Raw genomic sequence first — 16,221 nt, forward strand, 5'->3', positions numbered from 1 at the left:
CATTAACCCAATAGAACACATCTTATAATAAACTTCTTTGTATAAATGTATTTCCTAAAAAAAAGAGAATTCTTTTTTCCCACTTAATTTTTAGTAAAAAAAAAAAATTTAAGATAGAAATAATTCAAACCTTTTCGGAATCCCACTGTTGTATAATTTTTTACACTGATAGATATTGTTAATTTTCTTTATAGATATATTTATATATATACACAATTTATATATATAGCAAATTGTTAATTTGTTAAAATTTAAATAAAATTTACGAATGCTGTTTTTTAACTGAACTTTTTATAAACTAGTTATTATAAACTTTTAAAAAAGTTGTCAAAATTTTAAAAACAAATGCACACATTAATCAATAATTAATATCACATTAATTCAGTTTTTATATAAAACAAAACAGGATGTTTTTTTCGGTTGTTAAGTTCAAATAACTAAGTTATCATATAATTAAGACTTACTTAAATATAACAAAATTGTTTTTTTTTTAAAAGAACTCTTTTAACTAAATATAATATTTTACAGAATTCTATTTGAAAGTTTATTAAAATAGCTTATTGAAAATTTGATACATATTTGAAATTAAAGTTCCGTATGTTTCAGTCGTTTTTCCAGTTAGATTTTTTGTGCCTAGTAAGATTATAAACAGCTGAAAATATTAACAGCAAAAAAAATTTTTTTTTGATGGGGGTGTTTTGAGATATTGGGCCCCAAAGTTGGTTTATAGAAACTAGTTGTTTTATTAATTTTTAAGCATGTTCCTTTTATATTTTAGCATTTTAAGTACATTTATTGAATTCAGCATCAAAAAAACATTATATATGTTTATTTTCATATTTTTACCATTTTTATTTCTTATTATTTTAAGAAAAATGTTTTTTCAGAGTGTTATGAAAACCGGGTCATTTTAGGAAACCAGGTCAGTATTAAAATTGCAGTGTCTTGTCAACCTCTTAACATTTTTAGCTAAAATTTTATGTTAACTTTTCTTTTTAAGATGCAACAGCCAAAGAGGTTTTTAAAAAATTTGAAGACCCATGGTTCAAAATTTTCTAAATTTTGGGTGAATTGATGCGGAATTACCCTTAGGTAAATAAATTCATGGTTAAAATAACATTTTACAATGGTACCTTTTTATCATGAGACAATAAGAAAAACAGTAACTTTCGGAAGCACAAAAATGACTTAAATAAATAAATTTTAGTACTAAAGGTATATTATAAATAAACTTTCATGTGTCTACATTAATATTCATTTGCTAAAAGTTGTCGAAAAAGCTAAAAAAAATTTGAATACTTTTTTACTTTCCGCCGTGGAACTGCCCATATCTAAACCACTTTTGCTTTCAGTGGCGCAATTACAAAAAGACTAAATATAAGAAAACGACGATTTATGACTCCTTAGAATCTTTAGATATTTATGGATAGTATTTAATCAATTAAAAAATGTTTACCATAAAGTAACTTTTGTTCTACAAATTTTAGATATGAACTTGTATTTGATTCTCAGATTTAATTTTTATACTTTGAGTTGTTTCTGACTCCATGAAACCAGCCAATTTTGGTATGATTTATGTGGCGTATGTTAGAGTTCTTCAACATTTATTAATAGTTATCTTTGTTGCCCAAACTTCACAAGTTCTGTATTTTTTGACATTGTTTGATAATCGATTTACTTATAATTGGTTTGTAAGAAAGCATTATCAATGCTGTTTAAAAAATTGCGACCTCTCTTTTTAATGAAAAAACCGTGCAAAGAGCTTCTCGAGTGTTTCTCGAAACAGCTCCAGCTAATAACATACTTTCATCTGCAACTATGCAGCAATGATGGACTTCTTAAAAGTCTATCATTACAAGACTTTTATCTGCAACTATGCAGCAATGATGGCTTCTTAAAAGTCTATCATTACAAGACTTAATAAAAAAAACTAGCTCAACAAAGCTCATTTTCATAGAGAAGCTTTTAATAAATGAACGTGCTTTTATAAACAAGAAGCAAGTAACAAATTTTGAACATTTTTATTATTATTCATAATAAACCTACTATTTAATTGTTCATACTAGAAAATAAATTAAAAATAGTAATTTACATCAATTAGTTTAAGTTACAGCAAAATAGTTTAAAATAACCTAAGAAAGTTAGCTCTTAGTAACTGTTGGTATACAAACTATTTAATACAAACAACAATAATAGCAAAAAATACATAAAAAGTTTTTGATTTTTATTTATCAACTTTTTCACTTATTTAATAGTAGAGAACCTTGGCGATATAAAATGCTAAATTTTTGTTAAAATACTTGTTAAAATATATAAAATACTAAATTTTTTTAAAAATATGAGTTATTATTTTTTTTTATAACTTGGTGCCAAATTTTGATTTTTTCCGAAAGTATATAAAAGAATGAGCAGGTAAACATCAGTCTAATATTATTTTCAGTACAAATACGTGCATTGAAAAAATAATTGATTAAACTACTTAATTTAAGGCGGTCCTCCACTCATAAAAGCTTATTTTTGTAAAAAAAAAAAAAGCTTTCTTTAAGCTTATTTTATCCCTTTATCACTTGTGAATAGTCTCTGAAAATTTTGGATTGAAAACAAACTCTATAAAAAAAAATATTAGCAGGTATATTTAAGTACCTAAAAAACGCCCTTAACAACCATAACCATAGCAACCACATTTTTAGTTATTTTAAGGTTAATAACAAGTCAAATATCTTTTTTATTGGTAAAAATTAGTGTAAACTTATGACCAGCGCCGCCACGTGGGTAAGAGGCGCCTTTGTGCCAGATTATTTTTAGCGCCCTTCCCTGAGCTGAATTTATGAATTTAATCATTAAAATATTTCCAATGAATTCTTTTATTTTATAAAATAATTACAGGTTATATAATACGATAATATACAGGTTATATACATAAAGTATATAATACTAAATCTAAGCAATCAATAAAATTTGCTTGTCTCAAACATATATTAAGAATTAGATTACTTTATAATTATTCATCACTCAAAAATCAAAATACTTTTTACATATTTACTCTTCTAGCTTTAGCAGCAACAAAGTTCTTTATGAGATCGTTAATATCTATGGATTCCAAAGTATCGCTTTCTACAGATATTATGGATAAGTCCGTTAATTGTTCTCCTTTCATGGTAGACCGTAAATAGTTTTTAATTAGTTTTAACTTAGAGAAACTTCTTTCTCCAGAAGCAACAGACACAGGTAATGTTAAAAAAATGCGTAATACAATAGTTATATTCGGGAAGATCTCATTCAATGCATTTTTATAAATGTAATTTAAAACCTCGTGAGGAGACAAGTTAGATTTTATTGAATGGTTTTTAATTCTTCGTTTAGAGCTATACCATCAATATCTTCATCGTTTAAGTTTGCAATCTTTGCAGTGTTTCAATAAATCCTCATTATCCCATTGTTTTAGTTAGTTGATGTTGTGTATTATTTTAAAATCTTTGTTGTGTTGTTGCAGTTGTTGAAATCGTTCTGAAATTGACGATATAGTGGTGTCCAGAATCGCGAAGTAAAAATTAATTTTAAAATCATGTTTTGCATCGTTCACTGTATCATCTGATGCTTCGTAATCGAATAACTTCCTTTTTTTTTCGCTTTCGAGTTTCAGGGAAATCAGGCTCAATATCAAGTTCTCTAGCTTTAGCCATTGCAGACGTTATAAGTTCTTCAAATTTCTCATCAGTTCTAAGACTTTTTAAGTTGTTCAAAATTGAATTAAGATTTTCTGTTTCTAATTTTATATCGAATGTGGGCTTTTGCATTATTTTGCTGACAATATTGACAAGATTCAATATATCATATCAAATTGAGACGGAAAACAAAAATTAAAATAACAAATTTTTGAAATTATATTATTTGCTTGAGCTCTAGAATCCATGTCTTTTGTGTGGTCATTAGTGATATCTAATAGAGCTTGATAAATTTATGACATATACATTTTTAGAGGTTTCAGGGCTTCTATCCGACTTTCCCATCTAGTTGCTTAGGGTTAAGTTTTTAACGTATTTTTTTAATACATCCCACCGTTTCACACTGATTGAAAAATAATTATATAGTTCTTGAATCACACTAAAAAAATTTACCGTCTCAAATGAAATTTTAGCAGCATCGTTCACTACTAATTTTAATTAATGAGCAGCGCATGGATTGAAAGAAGCTCGTGAATTTATTTCAAGAATTTTTTGTTGGAGTCCATTATGTCTCCCACGCATATTGGCTCCGTTATCGTACGACTGTCCGCGTAAATCAAATATATTAATGTTCATTAATTTCAAATGGTTACTGATGAACTCAAATAAACCTACACCGGTTGTCTCAGTTACACTTTGGAATCCTAAAAAATGCTCACGTATTTCTGCAACATTTCTAGATTTATTGTGATAAACAAATCTTATGACAATGGTAAACTGTTCAGTATGGCTTATGTCTGGTGTTGTATCAAGAATGATTGAATAATATTTTGAAGAGTGGAGCATTTCTAAAATCTTTTTCTTAATAACATCACTTATAATGCTAATTATTTCGTTTTGAATCTGATCACCTAAATAATGACTAATATTCTTTTTCTCAGACGTTTGAACGCAATGTAAATGTTCAGACATTATTGGATCGAATTTACCTATGGTTTCTATTAATTTCAAAAAATTTCCATTGTCGTTTTGAAAAAGATTTTTAGATGAACCTCTAAATGCCAAGCATTGTCTTGATAAATACTGTATTATATAAATAATTCGTTCCACGACCAATCGCCAATATTTTTTTTCGGTTTCGTAGAGTCGTTGTTGCATTGCATCAGTTGTACAATTTTTTTTTAGTGACATTCTCAATTCGCTATATTTTGAACTGTTTTTTATGTGCCCAACACTAGTTTCGTGAACTTTTATTATGTGACTTAAGTGTTGCCAATCATTACAACCACTAGTAAGTTGTGTAATATTGTCAGACATTAATTTGCAAAAGTAACAAAATACTGAATTATGAGTTTTCGAATAAAGCAAATAACTCCTGCAAATTTTTTCCCCGTTTGATAAAGTTCGATAGTAATAATTATCAGAAAATTTACGTCCAGACTCATTTTTTGGGAAGTCTTTCAAAATTAATTGCTTAGGATCATTTTCTATTAAACAATCTCTTAATTTTATATTAATTTGCTTTGGCCAAGTAGCCGGATCGTTAAAATCAATTTTTTCGGAATCGATTTTATTAATTTCTTTGTTTATGAAGACACCAGAAGAAGAACTTGGTGTTTCGGGATTCAGGTCTTGATTTTCTTCCGCTGCAGTCGTAATAGGATTAACAGTTTTAAAGTTAAAATCAATTTTTTCGGAATCGGAATCGATTTTATTACTTTCTTTTGATTCGTTTTCTATTGTAGAGTTTGTGGATACACCAGAAGAGCTTTGTGTTTCGAGATTCAGGTCTTGATTTTCTTCCGTTGCAGTCGTAGTAAGATTAATAGTTTTAATAGTGAATTTATTTTAAGAACCTGATAGCTTTTGTCGAGCCTCTTCTCGCTTAAGTCGATATTTCTTATTTTGCGCGCCTGATAATTTTGATTTTTTTCCGATTCCAGACATCTAAGGATTGTAAGTTAAAATTTATTATACATTAATATTTTAAATTCATTTATATTTTGTGCCATAAAAAATTCTATATACGAATTTAAAGCACTGGTAAAAAAATTTATTGTTCTCAAGTATAATAGAAAATACAATATTGGGTTTCATAAATCAGAAAATATTTTTTGTAATTGTCAAATATTTAACAATATTTCTTATTTAAGAGAAAAATTTCACGCGTTTATTCTTTTGTGACAATAATTTAATATTGTAAATTATTCTTACGTTGAAATTTTATAATGAATGCCTGATGAAAATCAATAAATATTTGTTTTACACAGAAGACAAATGCAGTCCCAGGACAAAAAGTTCTATAGAATTTCTATAAACTTTTGAAACATATATAACATTTTGAAACATTCTATAGAAATTCTATAGAATTCTATAGAATTTCTATAGAATGTTTATTAATTTCTATAGAAATTGCTATAAAACATTTTTGTCTATAGAAAAAAAAAAGAAAAAAAGTTCTATAGGAATTTCTATAGAAATTAACAGAGATTCTATAGAAGTTCTATAGAATTCTATAAATTTCTATAGGCCATATGTTTCAAAAGTTTATAGAAATTCTATTGAACTTTTTTTCCTGGGGTGGTGGTCTGGACTAGACGTAAACATCATAAATGAACATATATGTTACATTTTACGCAATCGTCGCACATGAGCATATGTGTGTATATGTGAAATGCCGCGCGCCGCGGTGACGCCTTTATCGAACGAAGTTGAGCGATCTACACCGATCGCATCGCACGAAGTCACGAGCGCGCTTTCATAGCGTAGAATAAGGTATACGTTGCGCCCGCGTTTCCAGTATCTCTCTAATAAATCTATATATGTCACTTTTTATTTTATATCATTTAATTGTTATATATTTAATTTTAATTCTTTTTATTTAGTGAGGTGGCGCCAAATAAAAGAGACGCCTGACGGCGCCTTTTTCACTCGGCGCCCTTGTGCGGGGCACAATATGAACAACCGCACGCGGCGGCCCTGTTTATGATCTCGTTTTGGTTATACGCAGCCTAAAGTCATAAGTTATAAAAACAGCCTGTAAAAGTTGTTCCTAAATGTAAAAAGTGCTGTCTATTTTAGGACTTTTTGGATATTTGTCTATATTGCAAACTCATTTGTATTGGTACCAAACCAATTGTAGTTAAAATTATGGCTAAGGGAAATAAGAAGATTTATAACAGGAAAAGAAGAACGAATCAGTATCTTCAAAATAAATCTGTCATATAAAGTAATGACCAACAAAGCAAAGAAAAAGATGTTGAAATTAATATATCAAATACTGATGATTTTGATAATTTTTCTTCTGAGGCAGACCATGAGTCTTTAGAATTAGATGTAGAGGAAAATACTAAACTTGATAAATTGGATTATTTTATTTTATTAAATTTTTTAAAACCGTTACAGAAAAATTAAGGTAATGCTTTACTTGCAATGAAAGCATACAAATGATTGACAATTTAAAGTCTTGAAAGGGTTTTGGCCATTCTTTGGAAATACGCTGTCAATATTGTTTAAACAAAGATATATTTTTTTACCTCAAAACCCAGCGAATATATTAGTAAAGAGCGTTCAAAAATCAAGGAGCCGTTTGAAATAAATATTAGAAGCATTATTGCCTCGCGAGAGATTGGTGTGGGGTTTGAAACAATAGAAAGATTTTTTTCTTGCTTGAACGTGTTTAGTATCACAAACAATTGTTATCATCGTCACAATCAAGATTTTATAATGGAAGCATAACATACAGCAGCTGGTGAAAACATGCTAAAAGCTGCTGAAAGCTTCCATTCTAATTCTGATTGTCCAAATTAAAATATGTGTTACCGTTGATGGAACCTGGCAAACCTGAGAATATCCGTCCCTTAATGAAGTAGTAACAACAACCATTGATAAAAAATGTATTGATGTTGAAATACTTTTAAAATTTTGCCATGGCTGTGTCTCTTGGGAAAATAAAAAGTCAATTCCAAAACACATAGAATGGTTTGTATATCGTCAATGTACTATTAAGCATGTTGGCTCTTCAGGTGCTATGTAATGTGCTGGGGCAGTCAAAATATTAAATCGCTCAATTGAAAATAACAACTTGATTTATAATGAATACTTAGGAGATGGTAACACTTCCTCCTTTAAAGTTGTAATTGAAAGTAACCCTCCCAAAGATTTGAATATTAAGATCACAAAATTGGATTGGATTGGCAATGTACAGAAGAGAATGGACACAAGACGTCGTATGGTTGTTAAGACTTACAAAGGAACAAGCACACCTCTCCATGGAAGTATATATGCGGTAGTGGTGTAGTGGTAGAACGCTCGCTTCATAAGCAAGAGGTTCCGAGTTCGATTCCCGCCACGTCCCTGGTAGTACCGCGCTCAACTTGTTTCTCCGCAGAGAAACAAGTTGAACGCGGTGCTACCAGGCGCGGTACTACCAATAAACAGACTACATTAGAGCCATTTAAGAACGAATCAAAACGATTATTATTATTCATGGATATATCCAACTTTAAATGTTTATTTTAAACTAAAAACAATCATATAAAAAATAGATTTAATTGTATCAGTGATTAATATAAGTTAATACAAAATATTTAAAATAAAAAAATATATATAAAATATCACTGGTGATGTTAATAATTTATCTAGTGATTATATTAATTATGAAATTTCTTTTATTGTTGTCTTTTATCCTCAAGAATTTTTATTTTTTTGGCTTTTTTATTTTTTATTTTTTATTAATATATTTGTTAAACATTTTAGCAATTGTTTTCAACACTTCTTAAAAAAAAAAAAAAAAAAAAAATTATTTTTTATTTCTAATTATATTAGTTATTTTCGGTTTTCATTTCTATTTGTTATTTTATATATATTTTTACGTTACGGTAATGTAGAATTTATTGCTATTATTTTTTTTTAAATGGGGCTCGGCGATAAAGCTGAATACGCCTTCTTCTTGCTCCAGCCAATAGTTTATATAAATGTATTTGCAATGTCAACATTTTTAAACGGCAAAATAAATAATTAAAAAATTGTAAAGATTTTGACGACAAGGAATGTCGACATTGTTTGTGTCCAAGAGACACTAAGACTTGGTGGTGTAAATATCATTTAGACATAGTTTATGGTGTAAATACTTATGTAGAGCAAGTAAATCTTTCTGTTGCAGTCTTCAACATTTTGAAACCGACTTTTGCTGATTTATCTTCAGATGATTTATTAAAAAAATGTCTTCATGGTAAGACCTAAAAGACCAAAAAAGGCACTCAACGAGATTATTTGGAGACGTTGCCCAAAATATATTTTTGTGGGTTGGGGGGTTTTAGAGTCTGCTGTTAATTCATCTGTTATTGAATTTAATGAATATAATGATTCTTATTGGAATCCTTTCTGTGCTAAATAAATTTTAATTAACTGGATATGTTACGTCTATGAAACTTAATGAAAAGAAGAAAGAAACTACAAAGCGGTTTCTTCAAAAGTCCACTGACCGTGTTTTTATTCTTTTATTTTATATATTTGTCCTTTCCTCAGAATAAAGTTTTACCTCGAATACAAATCTTTAAAACATGATAACTCTAGACTCGTGGTGGTTATATGGTAAAAAAATCTTTTTTGATTTTTAACCTTTTCTACATACCAAAATTAGTAGCAAGGCTAAATAATGCTTAATTTAATTTAAAATGCCGAAATAAAAATTTATTTACTTTTTTTTATGCTTATTCAGCATTAAATGCAGAAATATCAATAAAAAAGAAAACTAAATTTTCTCAGCTTTTTTATGACATTATAAGCTAAAACTGACCGCACTATTGGATTATAGTGTAATAAACAAAACCTTACTTGAAAAACTTAAAATGGTAATTAGTTTTAAATGGCAGCACTTTTAATTTTAAAGAATATTTTCAATGCTAAAACCTTTGGTAAAATATAACTATATTCAAATGGAAACAAGTTTAAGGTTAGTTCTAGTAAGGTATTGCATTTCTAAAGAAACAACCCTGGAAATTTGAAGTTAGTTGTATATCTGGTTAAAAAGATATGAATAATTTGCCGTTCACAATCAGACAAACAAATCCATTCGAGAAATCGAGCTTCAAAATTTAAAAACAATATAATAATTAAAAATTTCATACACTCATTTTAACTAACAACATTATCAGATTTACAACTTTGGTTTTTAAGTAGTTTACAGGCCCATAGGAACAAAATTTTTTTTTTTGGGGGGGGGGGGAGGGCAGTGCTGCATTAAGGGACCCGAAATAGTTTTAAGGACCTTATTATTTTTTTTAAAGTCATTTTTCTCCACAAAAAAAACAGCCCCCGAAAAGTCTTAATCCGCAACAGTGGGGGAGGGGGGGGGGCGATAAGTCAAATAGTAGTACTTCAAAACTTTTGTTAAAGGAACTTATGCTGAAAATACGGATAACAAATTAGGTCTTTTCTACCTTTTTTTTCTTTTATATCTTAATTTTTAATCGTTTGCTTTTTTATAAAAACTATTTTCAAAATTATTTATTTGAAAAATTATTGGTGGAGTGTGTGTGTGTGTGTGTGTGGTGGTGGTGGTGGGGGGGCAAATGCCCCTGCTGTTACCCCCCCCCCCTCTCGTTGCTACGGGCCTGGTTTAGTAATTATACAAACCCAAAAATAAAAACAACTATTTAAAATTTAGTTCTCAGATAAATATATAAATAAAAAGATTGGTTGCTATGGGCGTAACTAAGTAAATTTCTTAACTTTTATAATCAACAAAATTAATTTTTTAACTATTTTTTGTTTTAAAACCATATCATGTTATATATGGTTGAAAAGCCAGTTAAATTTTATAAAAAGTTAGCTAATAAAATAAAAATTAATTTTTTTAATGGAAATCGCTAAGTTTCTACCATATAACAACCTTAAAGCCTTTGGATCTAATTTTTTTTTGTTCATTTTTTACATAATTAAAAAGAATCCGGATGAGAGAAGGATATTTAAAAAAGTATAAGGAAAGTACTGTTTCCAGTGTTTGAATGTTCCCTTATCCATCAGTCTTTAAATAAGTGATCTTGACATCAGCAGCGTTGACGCAATTATCGACAGTGTGTTTAAAATTTATTTTAAATACGTTTAAAATCACGCATGCAAATTTTATGCTGTTTGTTTTTTTAACATTTGAATTTTTTATTGATAAACGTACAAATCTAACAATGCCAGTATCAATAAAAATTTGTTTATCATCTTTATTTACCAAGGAGGTTTAATAACAGGAGACGGTATCACGTGACTTTTTTGAAGCCAGTTTTGAAAAACAGCCGCCATCTTGGTTAACCCAAAACATTTTACGGAGTTTAAAAGTTTACCAAATGTTTTATTAAAACCAAGTCGAAATATTGCACCAAATAATTGAATTATTCGTTATTTAATGTTTGGCAGCTTATACTATCTTATTATAAATTATTTGCTAACTGATTATTTTTTTCAGTTTGTTCCAATGACATTCGGAATACTGAAATAGACATTCAGATAGCTTTATTTCAAAATGGTGCAAGAAGATATTTTATTTCAGACAGTATAAACAATTCTTGAAAAAATAATACCAAATGTTTGTGAGTCTTTACCTGTATTTAAACAAATAATATATATATATATATATATATACATATATATATACATATATATATATTAAAATATACATATTTATTAAAAATTTTATTGTACATACCTATTAAGTCTCTTTTTTTTATATCATACCTGTTAAATCTCTTAGTTTTATATGATTTATATTTAGTGTAGGCTATATAGTTTATAAATGAATATAAATTGACATGCCATCTTGTTCTGCTTACGGATGTACTGCAAAAGATCGCGCTAAAGGCATTACTTTTCATAGGTACATTAATATACAATATTATATGTCAATAATACAACAAATTCCACAAAGAATGATGTATGCTTTTACTTATATTGGTGATTTCTTTGTTTTATTAGTCAATTAATATTTTAATACCCAGAATTGAGACAAAAGTGGATAACTGCTCTACGTAGAGACGACTATAATGATCCACATAAATCAGCAGTTTTTTGTTCAAGGCACTTTCCAGAAAGTGACATGGATAAAACTAGTCTCTCATGTGTGAGAGTTCGGCATGGTGCCATACCAAGCATATTTGAAGCGTTTCCATCTTACTTGAAAAAAACTAAACCAGTTCGTAAAGCTCCAAAAATACGAATCTCTGCAAAGTCAATAATTACAACTACAAGTGCTATAAATTATGATTTTTCTAATACTTGCGCTTCACTGCTGCCTATGACAGGTAAACTTCAAGCTGCACCTAACAGTGATGAATCTCCAAGAAAAGTTAATTTAAACCGAAAGCTATGCAAGGCAGAAAGATCATTAGCGTTTTTGAGAAAAAAGATGAAACTTTTACAACAAAGAAAAAGAAAGCTGGCTAAAAGAAATGCTAGTTTGAAAAATGTTATTTCTGATCTTGAGCAAAATAATGTACTGGAAGGTGAGAGCCTTTATATCTTGCAAAAGTCTGCTGGAGGAATAGGGGACTTGTTATGAAGGCAATTTTCAAAATACTTAGGAAAATCTACTCAACAACAATTTTCACCCGAATTAAGAAGTTTTGCATTAACCTTACATTTTTATTCACCTCATGCATATCGGTATGTGCGCAAAATGTTTAATACTTGTCTTCCGCATCCAAGAACAATTGAGAAGTGGTTTCAAACAGTTGATTGTAAACCAGGTTTTACAGCAGATTCATTTACAGCATTACAACGCAAAGTGTCTGAGATGGCTGGAAAAAATAAAAATCTTATTTGTGCCCTAATGATGGATGAAGTTGCAATTAGACATCAAGTTGAGTGGGATGGTAAAAAGTACCAGGGATACATAGATTATGGGACTGAGATGGATGATGACAGCTTGCCTTTAGCAAAAGAAGCACTAACGTTTATGGTTGTTGCTATGAATGATTCATTTAAACTTCCAATAGCTTATTTTTTGATTGATGGGCTTACAGGTAAACAGCGAGCTAATTTGGTTAGACAGTGCCTTACCAAACTTCACAATATTTGTGTAACTGTTGGATCACTTACTTGTGATGGTTTAGCTTCAAACTTCTCTATGGCAAAGTACCTAGAGTGCAATACTGATTCAGCTGACTCTAATTTTAAAGCTTGGTTCCAACATCCAGAGACTAAAGAACAGGTAGTACTATTTTTCGATCCTTGCCATATGCTAAAATTAGTACGTAATACACTAGGTGACAAAAAATCCTTAGTTGATGGTCAACGGCAATTTGTTAAATGGGAGTATATTGAAAAGCTTCACCAACTTCAAGAAAATGAAGGTTTGCATTTAGGGAATAAGCTACGGTCAGCTCACCTGCAATGGTTTAAGAAAAAAATGAATATAAACTTGGCTGCACAATTACTCAGCGAAAGTGTTGCATCATCATTAGAGTTTTGTTTAGTTGGTGGAATACCAGGCTTTGAAAATTGCCAGGCAACAATAAAGTTTATTCGTGTGTTTAATGGTCTGTTTGATATTTTGACTTCCAGGAATTTATGCAGTAAAGGTTTTAAGGCACCCTTGCAAGAAAAAAACTTGCAAGAAATGACCTGTTACTTGCAGCAATCAAGGGAATATATTTCTACACTACGGGAATCACTAAATGGTAAACTTATACTAGAGACAAATCGTAAGACTGGATTTTTGGGATTTATTGCTGCCATAGACAATATCTTACTTCTGTATCACTGGATAATTGTTAAACCTCAATTTGGTATGAAATATATATGCTCCTTCAAATTTAGTCAAGATCATATAGAGCTGTTTTTTGGAAAAATAAGAGGTTTATTGGGTTGTAATAATAACCCTTCAGCAAAACAGTTTATTGGAGCCTATAGAAAATTGCTTGTGCATAGTGATGTTCAAGATGTTGTCCGTGGAAACTGTTTGCCTTTGCAAATTGTACCTATTTTGACAGTTTCTAGTAAATACATAGGCAATGAAAACATTGATGTTCCTTCTGTTAGTGTTTTGAATAACTCTACTAGCAGAAATAGGATTATTGAACCACAAGAAAACTCTGTTACAGATCACGATTATTTCTTAGTTCCTGATTCTAGTCGTTTGTCTACATGCTCTCAAAGTATTGTGGCTTATATTGCAGGATTTGTTGTATTTAAGCTGGGAAATTCGCTGCATTGTGAAACATGTATTTCAGCCCTAAATACAAATACCAAATATGAGCAACATGCATTAATAAACTTGAAAACAAAAGGGGCTTTGATATTTCCCTCAAAGGATGTATTTGACATATGCATTTTGTGTGAAAAGTTGTTCAGAATCAACGTAGAGCACAACAGCAATGATTCATTATCTTTGTCAAATGTAAGGTGCCATGCAATTATGCAGTCAATATTGAAAACTTATTTGCATGTAAACATATTTTCTTCACTAACTAATCATATGATGGAGTGCAGCCCAATGGAAAATCATCTTGTTTTGTTAATAAAAGCTATTGCAGAAAAGTACTTACAAGTCAGATATTGGTATGCAGGAAAACGGTATTCTGCTTGGGTGAAGAGTAAAAAAAAAATGTTGAGTAGACAACAGTACAAAAAATTTATACTTTTTACTGGTCAGTAAGATCACCTGTTAAAAAATTATTTTCAGCTTTACTATGTACATTTTCTTGTAATTATATGTGCATCTTCTTGTAATTATAATTATATTATTTTGTTTCAATATTTTGGTTCAGTTTTATATATATATATATATATATATATATATATATATATATATATATATATATATATATATGTATATATATATATGTAATATTATATTTATTATATTATATTATTAATATTATATTTATTATATTATATCATTGAAAGAGATAGAAAGATAGACAGACATGTATATTTAATTTTTTTTAAATTTATGTTTAGATATTATTTAAAAAAACTCACTTACAATTGTTTCTATTCCTCAAGATCTTCACACTGTATAAAAAATATATGGTAATCCGCTAATGATTTATTGAGTATCTGAATGTCGATTTCAGTATTCTATATATTTGGAATGAACTGAAACAAATAATCAGTTAGAAAACAATTCTTTGTAGAAAAATATAATCTAGAAATCTGCCTAATTATTTAATCATTTGTTGCAATGTTTTCGTTTGATTGATTTGAAAAACTTCTAATTTCATTTGATTGATTTGAAAAACTTCTAATAAAATATAAAGTTGCGCGCAAAACATAATGTTTTGGGTTAACCAAGATGGCGACTGAATTTCAAAAGCGGCTTCAGCGCGTTTTATATAAAATATAAACTATGCCGTCTCCTGTTATTAAACCTCCTTGTTATTTACGATTACAAAACTATAGATATTAGAAAAATCTTTGCCAGACAATTAGTTTTTTTGCGTTTATCTCAAAACAATAAAAATGTTACTTAGCGCCTTTTAGAAAAACGCTCTTCAATTGTGTTATCGACATGCAAAGTATTGCTTGCAATTCTTATTTGATTTATGAATCCATCATTTGTAAAACCTTGATACAGCTTTTTTAAATACCAATAACTACCCCCCCCCCCAACCAATACATGTTATATGTCTCTGAAGCTTTACTTGGCAATATTTTGTCTTTTTTGATTTGTTATATTGCAAGTCGCAATTTCGCAATTGCTCTTCAGTCTAAGTTGTTCGCGTTTTACGAATGGAAGAACGAGTTATATTCATCTAAAATATTTTTAAAAAAGACAATTTATTTGTCTTCATGCATTTTTTTCCAGAAAAAGTAGGTTTAATCTCGAAAACAGCTGATCTTCATAAAACATAATTTCATTATTAAATCGTACCCCAGTTTACTCTATATGTCATACTTTATTCTAATATTTTTGAAATAAAAACCAATATAAATAAGTAAAGAATCAAACGGCTTATAATATTTGATTTATTAAAAACATTATTTTACAAATAATAAATTTGTAAAATTTTTTAAAAATAAAAAGTAATATTTATTTAATTTATTAAAAACGTATCATTTTACAAAACACCTTTCGCAGCATCTTTTATTCGTGTTAAAGGTAACTTTCTGACATATAGCAAAGTTCAAACTTGAGTATGATCATGCTACATACAACTGCTATTTTAACCTAAATTTATTCTAATCTACAGATTAAGCTAAATTTATTTTCATTTACAAATTTGATATTATGTTTTATTGTTCGAAAGTTATAATAAAGCTTCCACAAAAGTTTCCGAGCTCTACTGAATCAAATTAGTTTTAATCTTAAACATCAAAAAAGGTGCCGCGATCCGTGTTTACTCACGTGACAATAAAAAAAGTATTCAATTAAATTATCTTATACAAAATTAAAAAAAAAAAAAAATCGGTAACTTTTAAGATCTATTATATCAGTGTTGGACAACTTATTTAAAGTTTTTAATTAAAATATATAAATACATAAAGAATAAATACATATAAAAGTTAAACTACTGATAAGATTATTAATAAAACGAAATCTTGTATTGTAATAAAAAAAATA

General features: G+C 28.8%; 2 protein-coding genes across 2 annotated transcripts; one reads left to right on the forward strand and one right to left on the reverse strand.

The window, feature by feature from the left end:
• Positions 1–4,163: 4,163 nt before the first annotated feature.
• On the reverse strand, positions 4,164–5,612 carry LOC136088049 (zinc finger MYM-type protein 5-like). The gene is made up of 2 exons (XM_065811695.1): positions 5,522–5,612; positions 4,164–5,401 (listed from the first exon to the last, which is right to left on the reverse strand). The coding sequence occupies exons 1-2, from the start codon at positions 5,610–5,612 to the stop codon at positions 4,164–4,166; spliced, it is 1,329 nt and encodes a 442-aa protein (XP_065667767.1).
• A 5,858-nt stretch (positions 5,613–11,470) lies between these two features.
• Positions 11,471–12,216, forward strand: LOC136088050 (uncharacterized). Its single transcript, XM_065811696.1, has 2 exons — positions 11,471–11,612; positions 11,657–12,216. The coding sequence occupies exons 1-2, from the start codon at positions 11,471–11,473 to the stop codon at positions 12,214–12,216; spliced, it is 702 nt and encodes a 233-aa protein (XP_065667768.1).
• Positions 12,217–16,221: the final 4,005 nt, after the last annotated feature.

Source organism: Hydra vulgaris, chromosome 12 (genome assembly GCF_038396675.1).
Source record: "Hydra vulgaris chromosome 12, alternate assembly HydraT2T_AEP".
Classification (NCBI taxonomy): Eukaryota; Metazoa; Cnidaria; class Hydrozoa; order Anthoathecata; family Hydridae; genus Hydra; species Hydra vulgaris.